Source organism: Astatotilapia calliptera, chromosome 3 (genome assembly GCF_900246225.1).
Source record: "Astatotilapia calliptera chromosome 3, fAstCal1.2, whole genome shotgun sequence".
Taxonomy (NCBI): Eukaryota; Metazoa; Chordata; class Actinopteri; order Cichliformes; family Cichlidae; genus Astatotilapia; species Astatotilapia calliptera.
Window position 1 is genome coordinate 32,719,745 of NC_039304.1, and position 13,899 is coordinate 32,733,643.

Below are 13,899 nucleotides of genomic sequence, written 5' to 3' on the forward strand. Positions count from 1 at the left end.
GCATCGTTAAATGGTGATAGGACAACCAGACACTCTGAAATTATACCAAATTCCTCAGATGACATAGGTGGGATGTCTGTTGTGAGACTTGCCAAAGCAGCACCCACTGGCTCCCTTTGCTCGAAAAGTCTTTGCAGCATATTGTAAGTGCTGTTCCAGCGGGTTTCCACCTCCTGTAGTAGTTTGAGTTGAAGCTTCCTTAGTTGTTCCTGCACGACTGAAAGCCTCTCCTTACAAAATACAATTTAAAAAAGCATACATTAGATTGCAGAGGTGGGACCAAGTCATTGTTTTGCAAGTCTCAAGTAAGTCTCAAGTCTTTATCCTCAAGTCTCAAGTCAAGTCTCAAGTAATGTCAGGCAAGTCAGAGTCGAGTCTCAAGTCACTGGTGCAAAAGTCCAAGTAAAGTCACAAGTCTGAAATTTTGAATTTCAAGTCCTTTCGAGTCTTTAAAAAAAAAAACGAAAAAATAATGTTGCAGTTATATGCTAAATGTAAATATTAGACCATGTAATTTTTAAATCTGTGTTTTTCTCAACACATGACAAAATAGTGAACTTAGAAAATATACACAAATTGTGAAATTGCACCTCTTTAAAATGCAGTTCAATTAAACCTAGCTCCAAGAATAATTTTCACCGACAGTTCTGAGATAAGCTGCATGTAAACTGGTTCTTCTCTCTCCCTCCCTGTCCTGCTGCTACTTCAGTGATAAAACGGCTTAATGATCAGCTGATGGGTTTTTCTGTCGCGAGTCCGTCTCTCTTGTTTGTTTTTGGCCCACTTTGCACCAGAAAGAGGAAACCAGTTCAAAAAGGAGTTCAGTTTGTAGTTCAGTTTTGCTGAACTATAAAATATTTTGGGTGCAGTGTATTTTTTACATACAGGTATAACAGAATAGCTTTAGTGTTGTTGAGTATGAACTTATACAAAATGCAGCAAGATATTAAAAAAACAGTTTTATTGATTAAAACACACTATATCGGAGTCATATCGGTATCGGCCGATATCCAAATTTATGATATCGGTATCGGACATAAAAAAGTGGTATCGTGCCATCTCTAGTACAAATACAGCTGCTCTGTGACGGCCTAAATGTTCAGATTATTTTGAGTATTTGACTAACCACAGAGTGTTGTATGTTGAACTTTAGTGGGAATGATTTTTTTTTTTGAAGCATTCAACATTTTTAAATGGCAGCACATAATCACACCTGTGGTCCTCAGGGGACAAAAATGTCCCCATCTGGTTTGATTGATACGTAATTAATATGAACTGGATTTTTCCCCCACTTTTAATTAAAACTTAACTCAAACATTTCAACACTATTTCTTTATTCAATTTCAAATTTATGTCTGATAAAATCTAATTTAAATGAAATGTTTCTTTATTTTGGGGTAAATAAAATCAATAAAATCATCATATATTGTGATTATCCTTTCACAACCAGAGTTGGTTATTTTAACAGATTATCACAGACGGGTAAATTTCAAAGTTAATTTAGGAAGCTGTTTTTAATTACTTCTAGTTTTTTACTGGCAGCAAATAATCACATCTGTTGTCCTTTGGGCTCAAAAATGACTATTTATAAAGCAATAAGTATAAAAGATCATCCATCTCTGTGTTTCAAGGTTTTATTCAACTTTATTCCAACTTATTACCTGACATTTTTCTATGTTTTGGCATGGTAGGACACCAGGGCATGGGTCTTAGTGAAGGCAAACTTTCATGAGAACAAAGGCGTGTCCATATTTGACACACGTGCAGGAGGAAGCTCAGGTTTATTCTTCTGTTCTGGTCCCATCATGGACAGCTTTCTTTTCTGCAGTTGCAGGCCAAGGGCATATAAAGTAAACACGTTGTTACACGTAATTGTTTTCTTTTGGAAACCTTCTTTAATGTTAGGGACAACTTGCGTGCCCTGACTGCAGGCCAGACAGTTTGCCATCGTACACTAGCATGTTCCATGTACAGATGGACCTGGCATCACATACTGCCCATGTTTTTATCTCATAGTTACCTGGTTTACTTGGGATGTTCTGTTGGAATGGACACAGTCCTCTGAAGGGGACTAGGCGCTCATACACAGTCACATCAGTACCTGGATTGTACATCAACAGCAGGAGAAACACTCACTTGTTCCATACACATCAATAATTGTGTCATGAACGACGATCATGTATTGTGTCTTTATCATGAAATTATGTCCTTTTTGCTATTCTATGATTATGTCAATCACGGTACCATGAAAACTTCCCTAACAGACTTAGGATGTCATAAACTGGCCATAGCGACTTTACTGGATGCACGGCAGTAAGAACCACATACCTACATATGCCTACAGCTGCATTCGATCCATTTTTTTCCCTCTCTCGTTGTCCCTCCTTTTTTGTCATTGAGTTGGCTGTAGAGCAGGTCATCTACTAATTGGATGGTTGTTGGTTCAATCTCTGTGTGCTGTAGTCTGGAGTTCTTACCAAAGTGTCCTTGGGCAAGTTACTGAACCCCAACTTGGTCTCTGATGCATCCATTGGCATGAAAGTTGAAAGTTAAAAAGCATAATACAAGCAGAATACACTGTGTATAATGCATTCAGTGCTCAAGTAGAAAAGCAACTGAAGGAGTATGGGACCTGGCATATGTGCTTGGACCGTGGTAGTTCGTCTTTCTCTGTGACGCACGAGAGAGTCATGCATCTTCTCTCACACATCTTCTATTTCAGTTTCACATTTTGAAAATTCAAGAAACTTCAAAAAGCCAAGTCACTTTTTTTTTATGTCCCATTTGGATCTTTAGCCATCAGAATTGTTGTCTTAAGGCCAAGAAAGATGCCAAGTGGATTTGTTTTACCAAGTGGATCATCATGGCCTTGCCATATTGGTCCATTTGATTGACCTTTATTATAATTATGTATTTATTTTATTTTCGGTTGCTACAAACGGGACAGACATGACTGGGGGATAGGACAGGGAGAAAGAATGAAAGAAAGAGGGAGAGAAAGAAAAACAGAGGGGAGAAGAGACGGTGAGAAAGGGGGGAAGAAAGAAAGAAAAACAAACAAAACACCTGGATCACCTGGATGGATAAAAAAAAAACAGAAGAGAAAGCAAACAAAAGAAGAGCAACATAATAAAAAACAGCACCATCACAATAAACTAGCTAGTAGATATTAAACGATATTGTGCAGCACGCAAGATAGACAGCGCACAATGTGCTTTGAGGCAGCAGCCAAGAAAGGTGTAGTCCACGTCTGTGAACACCTGTGTGTACACCTGTGTGCACACCTGTGTGGATCAGCATGCTTGTATACCAAAGGTTTCTCCATGTAACGATCTGCTAGGGAGTGTGGGGAGCCATAGCCCTGTCCCCCAGGGCATGAAGCAGGTATGGAGGAGATCCAGGCCCCAGATATCCAGAGGCCCCAGAGTACGAGGATCCGAGGAGGACCACCAAAAGGAGGGGAACCGTGCCACCCTCCTGGGAAGAGCTGAGTAACGAGAGGTCACCCAGCAGCTACAGAGCAGAGGCCAGAGGGGGTTGCAGTGGCGTGCCCGCGGGCTCTGCTGGTAGCCAGCTGTGCCAGAGAGGACCGAGCTTCAGGCCCAGAGGCCTGAGGGCACCCCACCCCCCGGAAGGGGCCCAGCCGGGCCACAGGCGCCAGGCCCCGCCAATCGGCCACCAGGAGTGAGCCGGTACATACAGTCACTTTCTTTCCAAGCTCCTTAGACTACCACGTCCTGGATGCCTGAGAACCTACTTGAACATAGTTCAGATTCTTCATCACTTTCCTTCACTTTATAGTCTTCTTCCACTTCTGCGGGTGGGTGATGTGCTTTTTTAGAGAAAGGGTAGGATGTGATCTAAATACTGGTAATATGTTCTTCCTGAACATTGATTCTTCCTCCTCATTATACTAAATGACAATATATGCATTGTTCTACTGGTCATTCCTTTCCACAACATTGTAAAAAAATGATCTCACAAGCCTCCAGTGCAATGGAGGCTTGTGAGCATACTTTGTGTATTATTGTAGGGTCTACCTTACAATATAAAGCACCTTGATGCGACTGTTGTAGTGATTTGGTGCTGTATAAATAAAATTGAATTGAATGTAGAGCGCCTGTTTCCTCATTGTGCTGCTTGTTGTTGTTGTTATGACCATTGCTTGACCCCACACATCAGTGATCCAAGATCCAAGATATCTGAAAGCAGTATGGTGTGAAAATATGGCCCTTTGCAACACTTTGTACATTTTTGTCCACGAGGACATCAGGTGTTATAAAATCTAATAAAAACCCCATAAATAAATCAAATTACTTAAAATGTATTCCAATCATGCATAGCATACTACTTTTGCGTTTTAAAAGTCGGTGTTAATGTCCTTCCACATGTGGAAAGCGAGAGAAAACACGCTGCTGTTTGCACATATTTAATAATCAGCTCTGAACAGGAGCAGAAGCAGAGTCCAGCCTGTTGCTCTTACAGTATAATACTCATAATAAAAGTACAGTAACCGTGGTTAGTCACTGAGCAGCCCGGTGCGTCTCTCTTGATTTCTTTAGTCAGGGTAAATTCATTCACCTGCACGGGTTAGCTAAACGAACTTTACAAAAGAAGTTTCCCCTACAGCTAGGGTTGCCAACCGTCCCTTAAAATACGGAATCGTCCCGTATTTAGAAACAAAAGTACACGTCCCGTATTGAGCTAATAAGGGACGCACTTTGTCCCGTAATACAGTGAGAATCAAAAGTAGTCTATAACTTTTAATGGAATTAACACTTTGTTTGAAAACATAATTCCCAGCCCTTCTCCTGCTTTGTGACCAATGAGCTGACAGCACACTTATGACAATTCGAGTATAACAATTCAGATTACCGCTCATCTCATTGGTCGAGGAAAGAAAATACCGGAAGACAACAGATGACCACAACAACAAGCATGGCCAACAGGGGAACAAACGCCGACACTGCGGTGCAAGTCTCGGATGACAGTACACCTAAAGCTGGGCAGACACTGTGCGATTTTTTCAGTCACGTTATTCAGCTCCTGCTCAAACTGCACGATTGACTCGCAGGGGTTAGAAGTTGGTAGGTCACGATGCAGGTCTCACACTATACGGCCCGATGCTCCGATGCGACCTGAGTGCTCACACTGTGCCTCCATAAAATGAAGGTTATAACAGAAAATCTGTCGCTCGCTCTCTCTGTCTTTCACTCACACAGACACGCAAACCACCACCATCAACTTTGCTAAATTGCTAATGAAAAACATTGATCAGGCAGCTGTGATTGAGCAGCAGTGTAGATCCAACTATTTTCACGGTTGTTATGGTCGTGATAATTTTGTGATGCCACATGGAAAAGGCTCGGATGAGCTTTCCAAAGTTCTACAAGTTGTGCCTCCATCGCTTGTGTCCAGATCACACGCAGCACTGCCGTGCTGCTCCGTCTTTTTCACCGACGTTTACGTGTTTGCGCGTGAGCAGTGTGAGTGCCTGTGGTGACGCCCTCACGAGCGATTGATGATCGGGAGCTGGTCGTGAGGTGTTAATCACTTCTCGTTACCCCACGTATACTACACGACGCACGATGAAGGCCAAAATCGGTCCGATCACTCAAAAATCGGCTCAAAATGGGCCTAAAACCACACAGTGTAAGCCCAGCATTAGAGCAGCAATGTTTGTTCCCCTCAGAGAAAGGGAAGAATGGGAAAAGGAAAACACCTGGCTGGAAAAAGTTAATATGGGCATGTGCAGTGATTATCAGCGCTATGTGGCCAGAAGTGTGATAATATAATTTATTTTGTGTAATAAACAACTGTAAGGATAGATGATTACAACAAATAGATGACTAATACATAAAAGTAATACATAGATGAGTAATGATGCGTAATCATGGGAACAAGCGGGTTTTCAAACAGGAGCAGCTGATTAGCATTAGAAAAGCTGAAATAATACCTCAACTGAAGCCAATTGTACTAAATGCACTAAATGTGCACTGTTACAAGAATATTTTTCTTTCTATTGTTTTCTTTTATTTTAAGTTAAGCAGGACAGAGTTCTTTTAAAGAAAGATTTACTTATATTCTCAAAAGTTAAGCATGACAAGCTTCTGTTTAAGAAAGAGGCCTGTTTTATTGTGTTAATGTTGTCATTTTGAGCTAAAAATAAATGGCTAAATGATCATTTGTTTCACATGTGTTCATATCACAAAGAATTGAATATGCATCTACTTAAATCAACTTCAAGTCAAATGGTTAAAAAAATAATTTCACACACAAAAAAAGAGCTAGAAAATTCACCACACTGGGAAGGGTGAAGACAACTGGGTCGCCCGGCCCTGGCCACGAGGTGTCCCTTATTTATTTTTCAGGGAGTTGGCAACCCTACCTACAGCCGAATGCTCATCTTAGCTAGCTAGGTAGCTAGTTAAGGACCTAAATTACAGATTCGCTTACAAACACATTTAACTTACCAAAAATAATGCGGTGGGGCCTCAGGTCCTCCTGTCCGATAGTCCAATTTACTGAAGAACACCTCAGGCTGTCACTTTGAAATAGTCGGTAATGTAAACGCTGGACCTCTCAGCATCTGCCATTCCCAAACAGACACATGCAAGTTTGTCCGTGACCGCAGCCTCTTCGTCCGTGTTTTCTCCAGTCATTGGTCAGCATTATAATATATGCAAATACATTTAGGTTGGAATCCCCGTCCCCCCGCCCCCCAGCGCGCCCCCCAGCGCGCCCCCGGATGCTAAAACAGTGCCAGCAGAGTGAAACCGAAAAATGGATGAAACCGAGAAAAAAAACTGGATTGAAACCGAAAAAAAAAATTGTAAGCGAAAACACAAAAATTACAGTTTCAATTAATTGTTTTTCACTATCATTTTTTTTTTCAGTTTCAGTACCAGACTTTTCAGTACATTTATTTCAGTTACAATATTTTTTTTCGGTTTCAATATTTTTTTTGGTTTCATTTCAAGGTGGCATCGTTCTGATCCCGTACAGGAAGCTTTCACGATGTCTTCTCGGGCGCTGATAATTGGCGTCTGTCTTGTGTCAATAACTTCAATAACTTCAATAATTAAACCATCAACGTGTCTTTTAGACCCCATTCCTACAAAACTGCTCAAAGAAGTCCTGCCATTAATTAATTCTTCGATCTTAAATATGATCAACCTATCTCTAATGATCGGCTATGTACCACAGGCCTTCAAGCTAGCTGTAGTTAAACCTTTACTCAAAAAGCCATCTCTAGACCCAGCAGTCTTAGCTAATTATAGGCCAATCTCCAACCTTCCTTTCATATTAAAAATCCTTGAAAGAGTAGTTGTCAAACAGCTAACAGATCATCTGCAGAGGAATGGTTTATTTGAAGAGTTTCAGTCAGGTTTCAGAGCTCATCACAGCACAGAAACAGCTTTAGTGAAGGTTACAAATGATCTTCTTATGGCCTCTGACAGTGGACTCATCTCTGTGCTTGTCCTGCTAGACCTTAGTGCAGCATTCGATACTGTCGACCATAATATCCTATTAGAGCGATTAGAACATGCTGTAGGTATTACAGGTACTGCGCTGCAGTGGTTTGTATCATATCTATCTAATAGACTCCAATTTGATCATGTAAATGGAGAGTCCTCTTCACACACTGTGGTTAATTATGGAGTTCCACAGGGTTCAGTGCTAGGACCAATTCTGTTTACATTATACATGCTTCCCTTAGGCAGTATCATTAGAAGACATAGCATACATTTTCACTGCTATGCAGATGACACCCAGCTCTATCTGTCCATGAAGCCAGATAACACACACCAATTAGTTAAACTGCAGGAATGTCTTTGTCATGGTCCTGGGTCGGTGACCCAGCGCTTTTAGTTTGTTATCATTTTCTAGATGATGATTGTTTAGGTTCTGTGTTATATTCGGTCTGCCTCTGAGTCTGCGTCTGTATCTGTCTGTCTATGGTGTCACCCCATCTGTTTGTGAATCTGTCTGTTTAGTTCAATGTCTTGTCTGGTTCCATGTGTCTGAGTTTCCTGTTTTATTGTGAAGGTCCGTGTCGTATGTGAGTGTGATCAGTTTACATTTCCCCTGTCCCGTCAGCCCAGATTCCTCCCAGCTGTGTTGCCCTCTTGTCTCTCATCCCCTGATTACTGGTGTGTGTATTTAAGCCCCGTGTGTTTTCCTGCCTGTTGCCGGTTCGTCTGCGTTCCTCCGTGTATCTCTGCATTCATCTGCGTTACATGGTGTCCTGTCTATGCGTCTCTCTGCCCCGCACCCCTTTTGTATGGTCTCAGGTTTGCTTTTTAGTTTCTCCCAGTTTAGGTTTCCGTTTGTAATTGTTCATGCTGAGTTGCCTGTTTTTGCCACCACCACCACCTGGTAAATAAACATCACTCTGTCATCAGTTTGCTGCATCTTGGGTCCTCCTTTTCCTCCACACCACACGGCTCCCTCCGCCAGCCGTGACAGTCTTAAAGACATAAAGACCTGGATGGCCGCTAACTTTCTGCTTCTTAATTCAGATAAAACTGAGGTTATTGTACTCGGCCCTGAAAAGCCTAGAAATATGGTATCTAACCAGATTCTTACTGTGGATGGCATTACCTTGGCCTCCAGTAACGCTGTGAGAAACCTTGGAGTCATTTTTGACCAGGACATGTCCTTGAATGCACATATTAAACAAATATGTAAGACTGCGTTTTTCCATTTGCGCAACATCTCTAAAATTAGAAATATCCTGTCTCAGAGTGACGCTGAAAAACTAGTTCATGCATTTATTACTTCCAGGCTGGACGACTGTAATTCATTATTATCAGGATGTCCAAAAAACTCACTGAAAAGCCTTCAGCTAATCCAAAATGCTGCAGCAAGAGTCCTGACATGGACTAGAAAGAGAGAGCATATTTCTCCTGTTTTGGCTTCCCTTCATTGGCTTCCTGTTAAATCCAGAATTGAATTCAAAATCCTGCTCCTCACATACAAGGTCTTAAATAATCAGGCCCCATCTTATCTTAATGACCTTGTAGTACCATATCACCCTATTAGAGCACTTCGCTCTCGCTCTGCAGGCCTACTTGTTGTTCCTAGAGTATTTAAAAGTAGAATGGGAGGCAGAGCCTTCAGTTTTCAGGCCCCTCTTCTATGGAACCAGCTTCCAGTTTGGATTCAGGAGACAGACACTATCTCTACTTTCAAGATTAGACTTAAAACTTTCCTTTTTGCTAAAGCATATAGTTAGGGCTGGACCAGGTGACCCTGAATCCTCCCTTAGTTATGCTGCAATAGACATAGGCTGCCGGGGGATTCCCATGATGCATTGAGTTTTTCCTTTCCAGTCACCTTTCTCGCTCACTATGTATTAACAGACCTCTCTGCATTGAATCATATCTGTTATTAACCTCTGTCTCTCTTCCACAGCATGTCTTTTATCCTGTCTTCCTTCTCTCACCCCAACCGGTCGCAGCAGATGGCCCCGCCCCTCCTGAGCCTGGTTCTGCCGGAGGTTTCTTCCTGTTAAAAGGGAGTTTTTCCTTCCCACTGTTGCCAAAGTACTTGCTCATACGGGGTCATATGATTGTTGGGTTTTTCTCTGTATCTATGAAGCGCCTTGAGGCGACTTATGTTGTGATTTGGCGCTATATAAATAAAATTGAATTGAATTGAATTGTCAGTGACGTAAAGACGGATTTAATGCGACATGACCGTTCAAACAGCAGTCGCTTTCTAAAACATCGGATATGTATCGGATTCAGTACCACATACAAAAGTGACCCAGATCGGATTTGAAAATATTGGATTTGTGCCGTTCACACTGTCATACCATGATCGGATATGGGTCGCATAGGGTCAAAAAAAATAGGATTTGATGTGCCTTCGCCTGCAGTGTGAGCGTAGCCTTAGATTGGTTCTATTGAAACAGAGCATAACCTCTCCCCAGTAAGAGTGAGTCAGCCTAATAAATGAAAAGTCAAACTGGACATTGCATGCCTTTCATTGTCCCTCTGATGTTGATTAAATATGATTTTTGTCCTTTGAATGTATTGTATTGTATATTGTGTACATTGGTCCCACAAGATTGGAATTCGGAGAACTGAAATACTAATAATATCTAAAAGCATCTATTTTAAAAGCATCTTTATATATTAAAACAAAAAAATCAACATTTTTTTTTTTTTTGTAAAATGTTGTGTATAGTAGAGAAGTAGTAAACTTATCCTTCTCAGTCTTTAGTATATGCTGTTTCTAGCTGCAAGACCATGAAGAAGGCAGGCATAGCCCCTCATAAGTATGCTTAAATTCTGGTGACTCTGGAGGTATAGAGTAAGTATTCGATTGCAGCAGCTATTCTATAGTTTTTCAAGTTTTGTAAGAACAAAGGACAGTCCTGATGCCCTCGTATGTCACAGACATTTGTGTTTTGTGAGTGTATAACATTCTCACTGCGTACTCGTCAGTGAATCCTTGGATATAAGCAGGAAGTATGCAAGTAAATATGGCACCTCAATTATGTGTCAGACTGTGTATCAAATCAAAAGTGACTGAACATTGGCCAAAATGTCCTTAAGATGGAAATCTCAGAGTCAAGTAAAGTCAGTATGCCAGTATTGACACGGCCACTGAATAGAAATATTGATTCATCCAGCGAGGACAAGTATAAGGTAGTCCCTGAAGTGGAAGTTACCTTGGCACACTGATGCACTCCAGGTAGGTGTCTCTTTGTTCTGTATTCCATCCACTGATGAGAGGCTTTTTAATTTCCAGACTGTGCATCCATAAACCAAAGCTTGAAGTTAGTGCTTCTTAACATTGTCTTTGTACTGTACCTCACTGATAACTTCTGCAGTAGGTCCAGGAAATCCACTTAGAGTCAACCTTTTACAGCTTACGTCTGTCTCTCAAGATTACTATGCAGAAACATCACTGGACATTTTAGTCAGTCAACGGACTGCAAAAGAGAAAGTTTTAAAAGAATTGATGCATATAAATTCATTAAAATTTTATTTATATAGCATGAATTCAAAACAACAGTTGCCTCAAGCACATGATATTGTAAAGTAAGGACCCCACAAAAATACAGGAGAAAACCACAACAATCAGTTTACCCCCTATGAGCAAGCATTTCTGTAAGAGTGGGAAATGGAAGAACTTCCCTATTCTTCATGCCTTTAGCATATCAGTTATTTTCATCCACATTCAGTGGAGGAAAAAGGGGGGAGGAGAAAATGAAATACAGTTGAAAACAAAATTATTAGCCCACCTATGAATTTTTATGTTTTTGTTAAAAAATTTCCCAATTGGTTTCATAAGGGATTTTAAACATAGCATTCCCCATCATACTTCCCCCTGAAAAAAACTGACATTTATATTTAGCCAAAACTGCTGATGTGCAATGATGTGCTTTGTTAATGCTCTAATCTTTTAAATTCAAGTTAAGACTAGGAGTCATCTTCCAATTTACACACAGTATAATGTTACGTTTCGGGTGTTGTCAGTGTGTTGTTTGGCGTGACTGTTATGTGTTTCCTGTTTACTTTGAAAGTCTGTGTTATCTTAGTGTTTTCAGTTTACGTTTCCCTGTCTCGTCAGGTCTTAATTTGCCCCAGCTGTGTTTCCCTCCTGTTGTCCATTTTCCCTGATTGCTCCCTCTATGTATTTAAACCCTGTGTTCAGTGTGTCATGGTCGCGATCTCCCCCGTGTTGTAAATAGTTTGGTGTTTGTTGTAAATAAATAGTTTGTTGTAAATAGATTTGTCGATACTTTCGTTTTGGGATTTGGTGGTGAGCTTTAGTGGGGTTTTTTGTGTGTGTTTTTTTTCTTTATTTTTACTTTTTTCGTGTTGCACTCCGGTTGCCTAGGCCGGGGTTTGTAACAATAAAAACCTCAGTTTATGTTTGTGTTTGTCACTTCAGAGAATATCATACCCAAAATTAACAAAATTAGTTTAGACTTGAGAAAAAAAATGTTGATGATAAAGCAACATATCTAATATAGGGCCTATTTGACCAACTCACACTGTATGCATAATATAGAATTAGCAAATTATAAGATTTTCTGACTTACAGGAACTGGATGAGAGTGCAAAGGAAGTCAGGCAAAATTACCCTTTTTATTTTTAGGCTTCTTGTAAGGAGGTTGCTTTAAAGGATATCCTGCTGATTTTGTCAAACAAGCATGAAATTGAAAACCATGCAAATTCTTTTATATGCATACTATAAACTGGAAATTGATTCTCTACAATCATTCAATTATTTCTTATGTACAATTGAATAGTGACAAAAATGGAGTATCATCTGAGTAAAACCATCTATCAATTTATTTTCACAACAGTTAAACAAGAACTGAAGTAGTTGGTTAGTTATTTTTTTAATTATTATTTATGATTAAAAATAACTTCATATGGGCGCAAAAGTGCTATTAGTGTTTATTTTAAAAAGGACTGGATCACCCCCTGCCCCCCAAAAAACAAAACAAAAAAAAACTGACAATACTGTCAGTATTGTAGCTCAGCCTACATAGGACTTCCTCTGATCATACGTATATGTGTAAATGTATGGGATCAGTCTATCCCTGTTAATGAGTACATACCACTTGGACTGGCAGTACTATTACTGAAAATACAGTCACTTGAGCCAGCTGTATAGTTAATCTCAATTCCCTTTTGTCTAAAACATTTTCAAAGAGTAGTTGTTGTTGAGTCTGTGCTTCCACAGACCCTGCTAGTTTAGAGGACTTATTCCTCATGAAGAACGAAAACAAGACAGAACATCTTTCAACCAGTCTTTTACTCGCTAATGAGGAAAGGGCTAGTTCAGAACCAGGCTGTGGAGCTTAACACTCCTCACCTGTCTCCAGCCCAACTCTCCAGCTATTATGTTTGCTGCACAACTTGAATGTGGTCTTCTAAATCAATTACTAAAAAGATGAAATACAATAAAAATCAAATACATTTCAGCAAACTTAAAAAAAAACACTAAAAGAAAACAGCCTGTACTTTGAACCTCTGCAGAGATTTACAATGACAGTTTGTGTAGCAGACAATGGAAACTTCTCAGGCTCTTCAACTTCTCCATTAACCATTTTCACAGCCACTGTCAGTGCTGCTACTTCTTCTTTTATATCCTCTTGGGTCCCCTGGGTCTTAAAGCCGTCCCCATTACAGGTATGCTTAACTTGTTTGATTAATATTCAAAACTTAACTTAGCTTTAAATTAGAAAGAGAAAAAAATAGAAAAAAAGACTTCAAAGAAAAACAATGGGACATTGTGATGTTTTCTGATAATGATTCACCTCATAAATCATGTCACAATGTTCTTACCTATAGTTAAGTTTAAAAAATATTGTTAATGGTACTTTATATATGCACTACTGAACCTGTATTTACTTAGTATTTGATCGATACCAAAATCAACCATATCAACCATACCAAATTCAATATTGCTCGCCAACGCTTCCCAGTTCCAGTGGCAATGATACCCTTACCTCCTTCAAGTAGGAGGGGGCAAGTCTTTCTGACTGAAAGTCATGGCTTCATATTTTGGAGGTGCTGTAATTCATTTTTCTTAATTTCTTTTACAAGAAGAGGCTTTTTTAATCATACTATATGGTCAGTGGGAAAGATATTGTAATCTGGTCAAATGTGGGGTTTTTTTTGGCTATTGATTATTCTAATTATTATTCATGATTACAGTAATTTCATCTTGTGGCTCCAAAAGTAATAAACTTCCAATCTTGTTTGTTATATCTTTTTATTGTTTAATTAAAACCAAGTTGATGATTTTTTAGATAAAATGTAAACGACACCACCACAGTGTTGTGTAGCATCAAAGACACAGTGTTATTAATACTGTAGCAACTCCTACATAAGAGTTCCTCTAACTGACTGTCTTAGCTTTGAGAGG

The 13,899-nt window shown here is 39.9% G+C and overlaps 1 protein-coding gene across 1 annotated transcript in view; it reads right to left on the reverse strand.

Moving 5' to 3' along the window:
- Nucleotides 1-1,901: 1,901 nt before the first annotated feature.
- Nucleotides 1,902-13,899, reverse strand: part of LOC113014331 (integrin alpha-X-like) — a 25,274-nt gene continuing 13,276 nt past the window's right edge. Inside the window, exon 15 of the mRNA XM_026155784.1 lies at nucleotides 1,902-2,101. Within this exon, the coding sequence (XP_026011569.1) occupies nucleotides 1,902-2,101 (200 nt within the window). The remainder of the gene's footprint in view (nucleotides 2,102-13,899) is intronic.